This window comes from Calliphora vicina, chromosome 3 (genome assembly GCF_958450345.1).
Source record: "Calliphora vicina chromosome 3, idCalVici1.1, whole genome shotgun sequence".
Classification (NCBI taxonomy): domain Eukaryota; kingdom Metazoa; phylum Arthropoda; class Insecta; order Diptera; family Calliphoridae; genus Calliphora; species Calliphora vicina.
This window is the reverse complement of record NC_088782.1, coordinates 68,780,474-68,795,020: the sequence shown is the minus strand read 5'-3', so window position 1 is coordinate 68,795,020 and position 14,547 is coordinate 68,780,474. Positions and strand designations below refer to the sequence as shown.

At 29.5% G+C, this 14,547-nt stretch overlaps 1 protein-coding gene across 1 annotated transcript in view; it reads right to left on the bottom strand.

Annotated features, from left to right (window-relative positions):
* LOC135955516 (odorant receptor 63a-like) overlaps positions 1-14,547 on the bottom strand; it is a 21,908-nt gene extending 7,361 nt beyond the window's left edge. Inside the window, exons 1-9 of the mRNA XM_065505866.1 lie at positions 14,535-14,547; positions 11,269-11,422; positions 8,837-8,936; positions 8,386-8,524; positions 4,695-4,892; positions 4,351-4,455; positions 4,128-4,293; positions 1,415-1,520; positions 1,253-1,354 (exon numbers count right to left, since the gene is read on the bottom strand). Coding sequence (XP_065361938.1) covers positions 1,253-1,354; positions 1,415-1,520; positions 4,128-4,293; positions 4,351-4,455; positions 4,695-4,892; positions 8,386-8,524; positions 8,837-8,936; positions 11,269-11,422; positions 14,535-14,547 — 1,083 coding nt within the window. The remainder of the gene's footprint in view (positions 1-1,252; positions 1,355-1,414; positions 1,521-4,127; positions 4,294-4,350; positions 4,456-4,694; positions 4,893-8,385; positions 8,525-8,836; positions 8,937-11,268; positions 11,423-14,534) is intronic.

Sequence of the window (14,547 nt, the reverse complement as noted above, 5' to 3'; positions counted from 1 at the left end):
TGCGTTTCAGAAACCAGCAATATGTCAATAGTTTGAGACTTTAGAAAACTTTCTACTTCTAATTTGTGTTGGCTTAAGCCGTTTGCATTCCAGTAACATATTCTTAACTGGTTCATTGTTTATAGGCGAATGCTTGATACCCTGGTTTCTTAACAGTTCCTGCATCATGACTTATTTGATATAAAGTTGTTCATAGTTTGTATCAGAAGCGCTATTGAGCTTTCTAAGGGCAATTTCTGTGAATATTCTTTATTAGTTTGAGATTCTGGGATTTTGTGAGCGTCCAATTGTACAAAGGGAATTCTACTTGATTGAGCGGCTTGAGCATACGACATGTTGTTTGTAGGATTAGGGAGTGGGTTGGCGTAGTTGTTATTTGTTTGATCAGAGGGCCTATGTTGTGTGGTGATATTATTATTTTTTGATAAGTCAAATGACTTGACTGAAAACGCCGATAAACGTGTTTATTAGGAGCGTTGCGCTTTATCTGTATAAAGACGGTACATCCCCTGTAATTTGCGGTGTGGTTACCACCACAGTTGCTACATTTTTTGTAGCTTGGGTCGTGTTTAGATTTTGTGCACTCGGAAGTTTAATGGAGATCACCACAGATTACACATACTGCTGGGAGCTTACAATAATTTTGGTGTGACCGAATTCCTGGCAGTTTAAGCATTGAGGTGGATCTTTTCGTTTGCGTGGTTCTTCTACAGTAATTCTGCGGTGAAGAAGGTAGCGAAGATTATAAATTGGATCACACTTGGCATTTTTCTATTTGCTCCACAAATTAATCGGTTTGGATGGCTTGCAGTGTTGAGGTAACAATGTTCGAAGAGCATTTGACAAAAGCACAGCATCTCCGATGGTGTACCTGGAACTGGATTTCCTGCCTTTGGTCACATATTTGCAGATATATTTGATAAGTGGACATATTAGTGGACGTGGCCTCCATATTTGTTAAAATCGAATAACACATTCCAAAATCATCACATCCTGAACATTGCTAATTTTTCAAAAAAACGTACGAGTTGTCCAACTTTAGAGGGCTATAAAATATGAACGATATTGGCTTGATTTATATGCCATAAAATGCATATTTAAGAGAGGAATACAAGATCAATAAAGAGAGAAATATAAAACTCTATTTTCGTGTTGAAATATTTTGGAATTACCTATATACATATTTATAAAGTGGTTTTTACAAATCTGGCTTATCTTTTTACATCGAACTGAAAATCTTACAACATCTTACCTCAGATGTTAAACGTTGGCCATTAAAGCAAAACATCGACACCTCAAAACCAGCAGCAGAAAAATAAAGAAACATTTTTATAACAACATCAACATCAGAACCCTAGAAATAAAAATATTAATTTAATATTTTCATTTATAAGTAAGAGTGAAGTGAACTAACCAATCCAACACTGCCCTGAAATATTAACAAACATATTACCAACATACTGACAAGAAAAAGGGGTACACTGTGTATATAATATAAAGAATTTATCTGGTAGAAATATCTGTAAAGGAAACAAATTCTTAATAAAATAGTAGTTATTTATTTGTGGTATTCACACGGTCTACTATTTGGTCATATTGTCATAATGTCCTAATATATCGAGCCCTTAGCGCCAAATTATCGTAAGCGACAAAACACAAATTTAACAGGAGATTTTATTAATTATTTTGAAATTTATACATAGAATTAAAAATGTTATGATGCGATATAATATAATTTCGTTCAAGCTATTTGTCTATTTGACAATTAAAAATTCATTGAATACTTTATTGAAAAATATGACAAAAAAATTTTTTTATTGAATTTTTGCATAGATAAAAATGTTTCGAATTGAAATCAAATTTTCATTTGTAATTACTTTTTAATGAAATTTCACAGTTATGTAGATTTTTCTATTTGAAATGGAAAAATAAAAACGAATTTCGAAATTTATTATCAGCAATCCCGTAATTCCCAAAAAAGTGTTGAAAAATTCCAAAAATGGTTATTTTTAGTTTTTTGGCTATAATATCCATACCAGGGTTGGGGTTATCGGGACCCTTTGCAAAATAATTAGAAACATATTGAGCCACCTAAAGTCGGTTACAATATTTTGATATCGAATATGCGATTTGAGAATTTTTGCCCTAAAGTTTTATTTTACATAAAAAATAGGTGTTTTTTGAAAGGTTACCTGGTTCCCTCGGTAACAACTATTTTGAAATTTGTTTTCCTTTAAAATATTTTATGAAGACTTAAATTTCAGAAAGTATAAATTCCTTATACTTCCTCTTAGAAATTTTTTGCGATAACTTAAAAAGAAAAAAAGTTATTTTTTCCCAAAAAATTTGCTAAAAATCGCCGTTTTAAATTTTTTTAAATTCAAATGCATATAACTTTGGACTTAGTCATTATTTTAAAACGATTCTTTTTCTATTTGACACATACATATGTTGTTAGTCCAATAAAGGAAAACTGGGGAAAATCGGGATATATTTGGATACGCTGTTATCACAAAACTATAGTGGGTAAAAATGTTGAAAATTTAATTTTCACATGCGAATATCTCCTAAGCTATAAGAGATAATTGATAAATACGACGTGGTTTTTTGTAGTTCTCGATGAGAAGATTCTATATGTGTATTTTTTTGAAATCGGAAATCAAACCAAACATACCCGAAGTGTGCTACTTTGGGGACCCTGTCGGCGCCCCTGGTGGGCCCATGAGCTCCACATTCAAAACTTAAGCTCGACAACACTTCTTCTTTGCGCATGTAAAATTTTATTCAAACCAATCTAACCATTTAGAAGTTACAGATTTATTTCCTTTTTTTTGTCTATATCACTGTGTGTTGCTTACGATAAAATTTGTTTACTGTAAAATATAAACATTCACTTACGATAAAATCTTACCCCCTATATTTTTGAAGTTATTAACAATTTTGATATTCTGAGAACGCTAAAACATCAGTCGGTTCATAGAATTTTAATTTCTGCTATAAAAAAAAAATTTAAAATGTCGCTTACGTTAATTTGGCTCTAAGGGCTCGATATTATGATAGTTTAAACAAATTTTTGTTGTGTTTCAAACACAAAAGTTATAAACTAATAAGACTTTTCCCAATAAGCATTTTTACTGGAATTCAAGTGTAAAACAAGTTGAATTCCAGTCATACATTCAAGCTTTAAGGGTTGAAATACAGTTGTATTATACTTGATTTCAATAGCATTCTCCAGTGAAAAGGAAACTTGAATTCAAGTCGAACATTACAATGTTAATATAGTTGAATTCCAGCCTTGAATTACAGTGAAATACAAATCGAAAATATACTTGAATTAAAGCTTTGAAATATAGTTTAATTCAACCCTTGAATTATAGTTCAATACAAGTCGAAAAATAGTAGAATTCAAGCTTAAATTCAACAACAAATTTGGTTTTTATTATTTTTGTTTTGCAAAACTATACGTACATTAAAGTTATTTAAACTGAAATCGGAATAAATTTACATTTAAAAGTATGATTCATGTAAGCTTCACTATTTTTTAGCATTATCGAAATCTTCTTTAGAAGCCAAATATATGTATGTAGGTTCATTTCATCTGTAGACATTTTTGGAAATTGTTGGGATATAGAAGGAGATGTAACATTCTGCGGGAAGTCGGAAAAAATAAAGAATATAATGTGTATCTTTTTCTTTTAATAACATATTTAGATTTTACTTACATATGTTTTGCTAATGGACTTGCTTATGTACTTTAATTTTACTTATTAACAGTGAACATTTTTATATTAGTTCTTCTGTTTTTAAAATATTTCATTCGTTTTTATTATTTGTTTGACAAGAAAAGAAAAATTTCCAAATAAGTTTGAACATTTTATAACGTTAAAAATGCTTGAAAAAGGGGCTGAAATTCAAGTTGAATTCCAATAAAATTTCCAATACTTGAATTTAAATTTTTCGGGTGCTTATTGGGTTTGAACTACATATGTTTATTGTTTTATTATAAAATAATACTTTTTTTTTGTTTAAAACACAACAACGACTATTATAATATATTAGGACATTATGACAATATGACTAATATCAGACCGTGTGAATACCCCAATTGTAAACTTTTCATATCTCACTCATAGATCTGCTGATGTAATTTAGCCCAGGCCAATATGAATTTAGCACGTTCTTGAGGTAAAACATTTTCGGTGGTCGAATAAGCAATAAGTCGGCGTAGAATTTTCAACAAAGCCAAGGCATGCAAACAGGTGACAATGTAAAAACCGGCAAAGCTTACAGCAGCTATAAAAATAAATCATATAAATAAGATTTAAAATATATAAGTATAAGTATACATACACATTCCCGATATATGAGTTTCAGAGCCGCTTATTATATATGTTATAAAATAATATGGGAATTTTATGCCTTTATCACGCCACATAGGAAATGAGGCTTGAAATGCTTTTATATAGAACAAATTTTATTATACATACATATGTATGTATGTACTTTTACATTTAGTTAAATATTGAAAGGACGTATTTAAGTTTTCAGAAGATTAACTTTGAGATTAATTTCATTAAATTTTTATTAAAATAAGCGATTAAAAAATAAAATTTTAGATACGACCTTTTAACATTAATATGTAGGTACATATGTATGTCATTATACACGTGTAATTAATTTCTATTAGAACTTACGAAATAATAATTCAAATTCTGTGGGACTTGAATGGGTATATGTATTGTAGATATTAACAGCTAAACAACTGAAATAATACCAGCCCACAATGCCAAATACACTGATCGTATAGAAATTTAATTGACGTTTAATATCCAGCCACGAGTCTTGAAGAATTGACTGAATCTCTCGGGTTATTCGTTTTTTGTTGAAAATATCTAGTTATTTGAAAAGAAAGAAAGAATTCTAGAACACTTGTTTAGAAAATACTCCCTCTGTTCTGCAAACTGAATCCGAGTATGGTTTTCGTTTTTAAACGAATTCACATACGAGGGCTGGTCAATAAGTCAGTGACTGGATATAAAATCATTTAATTTTTCTGCATAGGCTCCTACACTTTGTCCAAAGTTTCTCCAAATTTTGTTAACCCTTCCATAAAATAAGATTTGTCGATGAAACCCACTGTTTTTACTGCTGTTGTGCTCAGCAATGTTGTGATTACGAAACGTTGCAAAAACTCGTCCATATTGTGGTTGAACAACTCCTAACACTCCTGCGAAGTTGTTACACGATTGCAATCAATTGTGAGAAAACGCGGCATCCATCATTCTAAATTGAAACCACTAAGCCATGTGAGATGCCTATGGCTTCCACAATCGACAAACAGCACATCGTGATTTTTATACCCTACACCACCATAGTGGAGAGGGTATAATGCGTTTGTGCAGATACTTGTAACGCCCAAAAATTTTAGTCTATACCGATCGTCTCAGAATCACTTTCAGAGTCGATTAAAAGATGTCCGCCTGGCTGGCTGTCCATGCAAACCTTGTGCGCAAAGTACAGGTTGCAATTTTGAAGATATTTCGATCAAATTTGGTACATATACTATTGAAAGTGGCTAAAATTGGTCCATTATTGCACCTAGCCCCCATACAAATGTTCTCCCGAAAATGGACTTTATCGTTCATAAATGTTTAACTTATATATGTGTCTAACCAAATTTCGCTCCAAATAAGTTTTATATATTCATGTCACCAAATTATAAATAACGATCGGTCCATTATTTTACGTAGCCCCCATACAAATGTCCTACCGAAATTGGACTTTATCGATCATAAATGTTTAATTTATATATATGTACATTAGAGTGACAATCAGTTGTATGGAAAATTTTTTTTGTTAAAATTTGAGCCAAATCGGTCAACGATTTCTGGACGCGCATCGAGATCAAAGTTCAGATTTATTCAAAATTTTACTATTTATATGGAATAAATAGGTGAAACTCGTTAAATTTCTGCATTGTTTTCTAGAAATGTATAGATTTATTTATATTAATGAATATTACATTAAAAAATTTTTTTTGGAAGTTAACACTGCATCTCCTTTGGGTCAAAATGTTCCAAAAACTGTATTATCGCCAAAATTCGGAAAAAAGGCAAATTTTTCAGATATTTTAAAAATTTTGCTATTAAATAATTAATATTGCAATTGAATGCAAAAGAATCGAAATGTGTACGTAATTATCGTTGTAATGAGATATAAATGACAAAATTTTTTTTTTAACGGCTGTTTCAAATCTCCATTTTCATATTTTTAAAAATTTGGTTAAACAAATTTCAGAATTTTCTGAAACACGTTAATGGTCTGGCGAATTTGTAATAACTTTAACATTTTTTAACCAAATTTTGTCATTTATATCTCATTACAACGATAATTACGTAAACATTTCGATTCTTTGGCATTCAATTGCAAAAGTATTTATTTAGTAGCAAAATTTTTAAAATATCTGAAAAATTTGCATTTAATATTGGCGATAATACAGTTTTTTGGGTCATTTTGACCCAAAGGAGATGCATGGTTAACTTCCAAAAAAAAATTTTAATGTAATATTCATTAATATAAATAAATCTATACATAACAATGCAGAAATTTAACGAGTTTCACCTATTTATTCCATATAAATAGTATAATTTTGCATATATCTGAACTTTGACCTCGATGCGCGTCCAGAAATCGTTGGCCGATTTGGCTCAAATTTTCAGCACTTAACATTTAGGCCTAGTGTCACAATATTCCCCCCGGCACTCTTTGAAATCTAAAAAAAAATCGGCTGTCACTCCAATGTGTGATTCGATTTATTAAATATTTTGCAACAATTATTATGTACGCGATTAATAACATCACTTATGTATATACATATATTTTAAGATTATGGCCTTCATCTATTTCAATGTAATCATTATAAATGTCTTCCTCAATATCACTTTCGACGACCGTTTCAAAATCACATTCTCCATCACATTCAACTCCACTTTAATCTAAGTTAATATTTTGATTATTAATTGCGATTCTTCTAATATTTCGCCAGCTAAATAACAAATATTTCCTTCCGTACCTTTTATTTTCATTGATTCAAGTCCTAAGTTAAAAATTTTGAAAGATTTGTTTTTAGAATTGTAACTTCTTGCAGTAATATTTACATATTTATAGAAGGAGCTATCGGAAGGAGCTAAACAAACAAAATTATGAAAAATTTTAAGCAATTAATAAATTTATATATATGGGGCATTTCAAGTCAAGTGAACCAACTTTTGAAATCGATGTCTTCCGATCGCGATGAAATTTGCACCAATGTTAGTTCTATTCGATAGTAATTCGGACACCATTTTTCAACAAGATCGGTCAAGAACTCTCTGAGTTATAGGAGGTCAAAATTTGACATTTTGGCCAAACAGGTGTTTTTTTTTATCCATATAACTTATTACCTATTGTTCTTAGCAAAATGTGTCCCAAATAGTTTAGATAGCTATTTATGCAATCTTTCGAAAAAAAAAATTAAAAAAATTTAATAAAATATTTTTGATTTTTTTTTTTTAAATCAAAAATATTTTTGACTTTTTTTTCAAAATGGGCCCTTTTTATTTTTTTTTTATTTTTTTTAAGAAAGCTTAGGTCTTTTCCTAAGCGACCTATATGGTCGCTTAGTGGGATGCAAGTGGGATATCTATCAAAAAAAATATTTTGTAACTCAAGATTTAAAATTTTTGAATTTTTTTGCAAAATCAAAAACTTTGTTGACTTTTTTTAAAAAAATGGAATTTCATCGCGATCGGAAGACATCGATTTCAAAAGTTGGTTCACTTGACGTGAAATGCCCCATATATGAACATTTATTCGTTTTATTCGATTATTCTACATAAAATTGTTCGAATTATTCGTTATTCGAAAATGGCCATTTTTAAATTGTTCGAATAATTATTCGTAAGTTCGATTAATCGAACGATCATTAGTCGAATGAATACCCTACTGTTGACAGAAACGGTGTCAAGTCACGCTGTAGTCTGGTATCAATAGCTGTCAAAGACAAACTAAATGACGCAGATTATTCAGACAGATGGCTGTGGACAGAAGCAGCGTCGTCAGTTAAGAAGCCGGAAATTGTAAAATTCACAGACTTATTTGCGCGCCTTCGTAAATCCAATCCACATGATTTACTCGTTTTACTTTCGAGTAAACAAACCAGTTTCAATAAACAATATCGAGAGATTTGCAGACAATCAATTTTTTTAAAATCACTCCATTTTGAAAACATCCGATTTACAGAACAAGGGGGAGTATTTAAACATTTACTAAATATAGAACTTAGTGCTACATACAAAAATAATAAATTTGGATTATAAGTTTTTCAATAAATAGTATAACTCATACTCAGTTTAAATATCTCCATATTTTGTAAAATTTCCGAATTTTGTGCAATTTGCACCAGTTTGTAAAATTTGTGTTGATTAAAAACAAAATGAAATAATTTGCTAAATGAAATCCATGTTTGAAAGGATGTACAAATGGCCTGAAATGAAAAAGTTATTATGTATTATGAGGTCCATAACAAAATGCAATACATAATTCCACTTTTTAAGTTTTTAGTTTTTTTTTTTGACTGAATTAAATTCCACATGTTGAAACCTATGTAATGTAACCATTGTTAAAAACCACATTATATTTCAATAATTTTACTGTAATTCAATACCAAAATTGTATAATTTCCAAAATATATATCCTACTGTCTTTAATTAAATCTATTTGTTTATCTAAAAAATTAGAAAAGGGAAATTATTGCATTTTGTTATGAACCTATTAGATATTTGTATATTAAACTTACATCTGTGTATACCAGTATAGATTTAGAACGATTCTCATAAATGTAATAGTATTGGCCGCCCAAACCAAGAAATGATAATATGAACAAGGTTAAACTTATTCTTTAAGTAAAAGAGTAAAGATATTTTATCAGTTGAAATTATTTTGAAACAACAGCTCAAACTTTAATATTCTTAAAAATAAACAATTATTTAACGAGTTCCTTAAGAATTTCTTTATAATGTGGGATTTTTCTTAGCCCTTGTTGAAATTTCTTACAGTCAGGCCATAATTTTATTTAGCCCACCTACCAATCATCTTAATGCCAACATTTAATCCTTTCGTACGGCTTTTGAATTATAATTTATTTTAAAACTACACAAACTAACAAGTAAGAGTATTATATTCGGCCGTGCCGAATCTTAAATATCCTCCACCTAAATAATATAACAATAGTTAGAAAGACTAGTTTACGCAGAAGATATTTTATTTCAAATATACAATAAATTGTATCTAATTCAACTATTTATAACTGAAATTCCTATTAGAACGTATGAAATTTAACAATTTATATATGTACTTATTAATTAGTTAATACGTTTGGATTAACACTTTACCCTTTTAACCTCAAGTGAAGAAACAGAGTATAAAAAGGGTATACAAATATATTTAGACAAATTTCAAAATATTTGGTTGTGGGACTTATATGGGAGCTATGACCTATTATGGACCAATAATATTCACAAAATTAAGTATTATAATTTTTGAATACAAATTACTGATCTTTGTACTATTTTGGTTTAATATATGGATACTATGACCTATTATGGTCCCAAGTATTTGAGAGCTATTTTTGTTGAATTTCATATAAACAACGCTATTAACAAGAGTGGACTTTATATGCGAGCTATGCCGAATTATGGACCAATATTTAAAAAACCTTGTAGTACGATTCTTGGATACAAATTACTGATCGGTGTAAAATTTTGGTTCAGTATAGATTTTTTGGATATTTGTGCAGGTTAAAGTTTTTTCCTGAAGTGGTTCTTATATGGAGGCTATGACCAATTATGGACCTATCATCATAAAATTTGGTACACCGATTTTTGTATATATTGCATAAATTTGTTTCGAATTCCAACCTGATAACTATATTTGTAAGAAATTTATGAGGATTTTAGTGATTTTCGGGAGTGGACCTTATATGGGAGCTATGGTTAAATATGGACCGATATTCACAAAATCCAAAAGTATGATTACTGGATACAAATTACTAATCTGTGCGTAATATCATTTTGATATCGATATGTTTTTAATATTTTTATGGTTAATATCTTTTTTCGGAAATTGGCCTTATAGGGGAGCTATGACCAATTATCGGCCAATCTGCATAAAATTTGGTACATTGATATCTATATATATATGAATATAATTTATGTCGAATTTTAGCATGATAAATGTATTTATAAGAGATTTATGAGTACTTAACTGATTTTTGGAAGTGGACCTTATATGTAAGCTATGGTCAAATATGGACCGATATTCACAAAATCCAGTACTATGATTTCTAAATATAAACTACGGATGTGTGTGAAATTTTGTTTTGATATTAATATTTTTTAGATATTTATGTAGGTTATTGTGTTTTTCGGAAGTGGTCCTTATATGGGAGCTATAACCACTTATCGGCCGATCTTCATAGAATTAGGTACATCGATTTTTGTATATATGGGCATTATTTATGTGTAATTTCAACTTGATAGCGACATTTATAAGATATTTATGCTAATTTAAGAGATTTTCGGAAGTGTACTTTAAAGGGGGCTATGGTCAAATATGAGCCGCTCCACGAAAAATTTTGTAATATAACTTTTTTTACCACGAAACTTATTTTTGCTGAATTTTATATGGATATTCCTATTCTGTAGGCATTTATAGACCATAGAACCATATTTCGGGAAGAAATTTGTATGGGGGCTAGGAGAAATCATGGACCGATTCTTATAATTTTCACCAGAGTTACTCATTATCATAAAAGTAACTAGTGCAAAATTTTATGATATTAGCTGCAATATATTTACAAAAAATGTCCAAAAATATGTGAAAATTATTTTTGAGATTGTCCCACATTTTAATTCATAACTTTGGTTCCACTATACCGATTTCGCCGATTTTCAATACCAAACTGCTTAGGGCAATAATAAACATTTTTCGTGTAACTCTACTAATTTTCTTTGCGTATTTTGGACGTGAGCGTGTTTTACACAGACGGACAGACAGACGGACAGACGGATGAATACTTCTCAATGTTACACACGGAATGACAAACTTATATATACCCTCATTCACCACTTATGGTGGTGGAGGGTATAAAAATGTAGAACTAGTAGAGATCTAAATGTCCTTAAATCAATGCCATTATACGTATGTATGTATATTTAGAAATTAACTTACAGCTTCACTGGATCTTTAAATTGCGCTGCATATTTAATGTTGCAACCAACGGACAATGAAATCCATACCAATGGTTTTAATATTTTTTTATTTTCCAAACTTTTCTTATATAACATTTTATTTAGATCCTCAGACATTTTGCAGACTTTGACGACTTTTCACTAACTGTTATGATTTTGCGAAAAATTTTAAGCTTTTATATAAAAACTATTGTTTTATTTTTCCCAAATTTGTATACATATGTATTATAATAATTTGTGGTTATTGGGTAAACGCCCTACAAATTTGTAAAATAATAAATAACCTTATGAAATCAACTTAATGCATAATTGATAAAGTTTAAGGCAGAAAATCAAAATACTATTTAGTATTAGGGCTACACACAGAACATTATAGTGCAAAAGAATTTGTTTACAAGTTAATTAAGTGATATTTACGTTTTGCATGCTACTTTTTATATTTAACTAGTTGATCGCCCCGGCTTCGCCCGGTAGCATTTACTAATGTTAGTTCTTCAAGTTTCTCCAAGCCACTCACACCAGCCTATTCTTATTTATTTGCAAATAAAATATCTAAATTTGTACTGCATACTTTAGGGAGCTTTTTTATTACAGTTGACTGGACTCACAAAAACAAGAATTTCCGAGTTTTACCCGGAATTTTTGAATTTTTTATCTTTACAAACCATCTCCTGAAAATTTCGAATCGAATAAAAAAAATCAGCCAAATCGCTCCAGCCGTTCTCACGTGATGACATTACATACATGGACCATTTCATTTTTATATATATAGAAGATAGATTTATGTATTACAAATGTAGTTGTTGTGTTTAATATTTCTCATTTGGATTTTTTAACTTTGTATGAATTTAGTTTTAGACAATTTCGTGGAGTTGGTTTGTATTATTTTGACACTTGATATAATAGTCCAACTCAATTTTATGTTTGATAATGCTTTTTGTATTTTTTTTTCAGTTTTTGCTAACACATTGTTACTACTTTATTTTTCGAATTTAGTTTGAATGTAATCATAGTCTATACATAATAGGGTGGGTCAAAATTTTTCAGGGACCCGAAATAATTGTTATTTTTTTTAAAATAAGCAATTGGTTATAGAAAAAATAACTGCAAAAAAATAGGTCCCGTAATAACAATTATAAATAACTCAAAAAAAATTTAGTCTATGATAACCATTATGAAAAATTTTAATTATTTTAGGTCTTTGATAACCATTATGAAAGATTTTTATTTATTTCGGTCTCTGATAACCATTATGAAAGATTTTTATTTTTTTTGGTCTTCAATAACCATTATGAATGATTTTTATTTTTTTGGTCTTTGATAACCATTATAAAAAAATTTTATTTTTTTGGTCTTCGATAGACTACAGCCATTACAAATATTTATACCCTACACCACCATAGTGATATAGCGTATAGTGCCCCAAGATCGAAGTCTATTGAATTTGGTTAGAATCGGTCTATTATTTCTCCTAGCCCCCATACGATTGTCCTATCTGAAAATAGATAATCCCTCATAAATATCTTAGTTATATAGATATCCAAACCAAATTCAGCACAAATAAGTTTTATATAAGTCGAACTCTCACTACTAAATTTTGTGACGATTGGTCCATAATTAGTCATAGCTCCCATACAAGGCCCACTTCCGAATACCATTTTAACGAGTATAGATTTCTTAAAAAAGTTGGTATTCAAATAAAATTTAGCACAAATAAGTTTTATATATACCGAAGACATGTCACTTAATTTTATGCCGATTGGTCCATAATTAGTCATAGCTCCCACATATTGCACATTTTAAAAGAAAACTGTTTATAATCATAAATATTCTTGATTCTTATGTAATTCTGAACCGATTTATCTTTCTCTGTCTATTTTAAAATACAAGAAAACCAGGTCCATGCGACCAAAAAAATTTGTTGGTACTCGTAATGTTTACGGAAGACCAAAAAAAATAAAAATCTTTAATAATAGTTATCAAAGACCTAAAAAAATAAAAGTCTTTTTTAATGGTTATTAAAGACCTAAAAAAATAAAAATCTTTCATAATTGTTATTGAAGACCAAATAAAATAAAAATCGTTTATAATGTTTATCAAAGACCAAAATAATATTGGTTATTTTTAACTGTTATTCAGAGACCATTTTTCAAAAATTCTTGATAAACAATTATTTCAGGATTTTTTCCAATATTGGTTATAACAGTTATGTCCCTGAAATTTTTTTTTCTAAAATTTTTGAAAGGCTCAGAGATAAAAATATGCCAAATGGTGTAGCTACTAGCTAATATGTATCTAAAATTTTATTGCATTGTTTTAATTTTTACTGCCTCCGGATCGCAATTGAATTTTTGGAAAGAGTAAATTTTTTACATCACATTAATAATAAATTTTTATGCGAAATAATATTAACTACCGATACCAATATAAAATTTTACCATTCTAATCCGGATCTTACTGTTACATTTCAGTAGAACACGTATGTACATATTACTTTTTTTATACAAATACCCTAAAAATTGAGTTTTCTACATATTTCGATAGATTAGGGGAGGAAAAGTGCTATTATTTATTTGGTTTTCATAATCTGAGAAGTGGAATAGTTGGAAGTGTCAATTATTTTGGTGTTTTGTGTGATTTAAAAAATCATATATTGCCAACCTATGCAGATCTTATTAAATTTTATGATTGGACCGTACTTAGCATTAAATATGAGAGGGAAACTAAAAAAGAGCCAACATATAAAGAAATAGTAAAAGCCATCATTATTGGAAAACTGATATACTACATATGGGAGAAATTGTCAATACCTTCAGTATCTGTTAGACGAATGAAGGTTATGATACGAACATATCATTTAAAATGTAAAAATCTTTTAAAGTCTCACCCGAAAATTGTTAAAGAAAAGTTGGAAAAGATCCTTTGTGAAAGCAAGACTTTGTTTGATATTTCGGCATGTAAGTGAAAACATTTTCTGAAATGTACTTGCATTAAAAAACAAAAAAATACCTGCAAGAGAACGAATTTTGATAACATACCAGAGAACGGTTACACAAATGGCTATAAGTAGCCAGTTACTTATATTGAGCAGTGCATCTGAATTGGAATATTATCAGTCTGATTGTGAAGAAACAGAACAATTACAATTACTACCATTAAAATCATTTTTAGGAGAAATTGGCAAAGAACTTGAAAACTTTAAAAAAAGGCCAATAGTGAAGTTTCAACCAATTCCCACGAACTTACCAGAGCTTTGCAT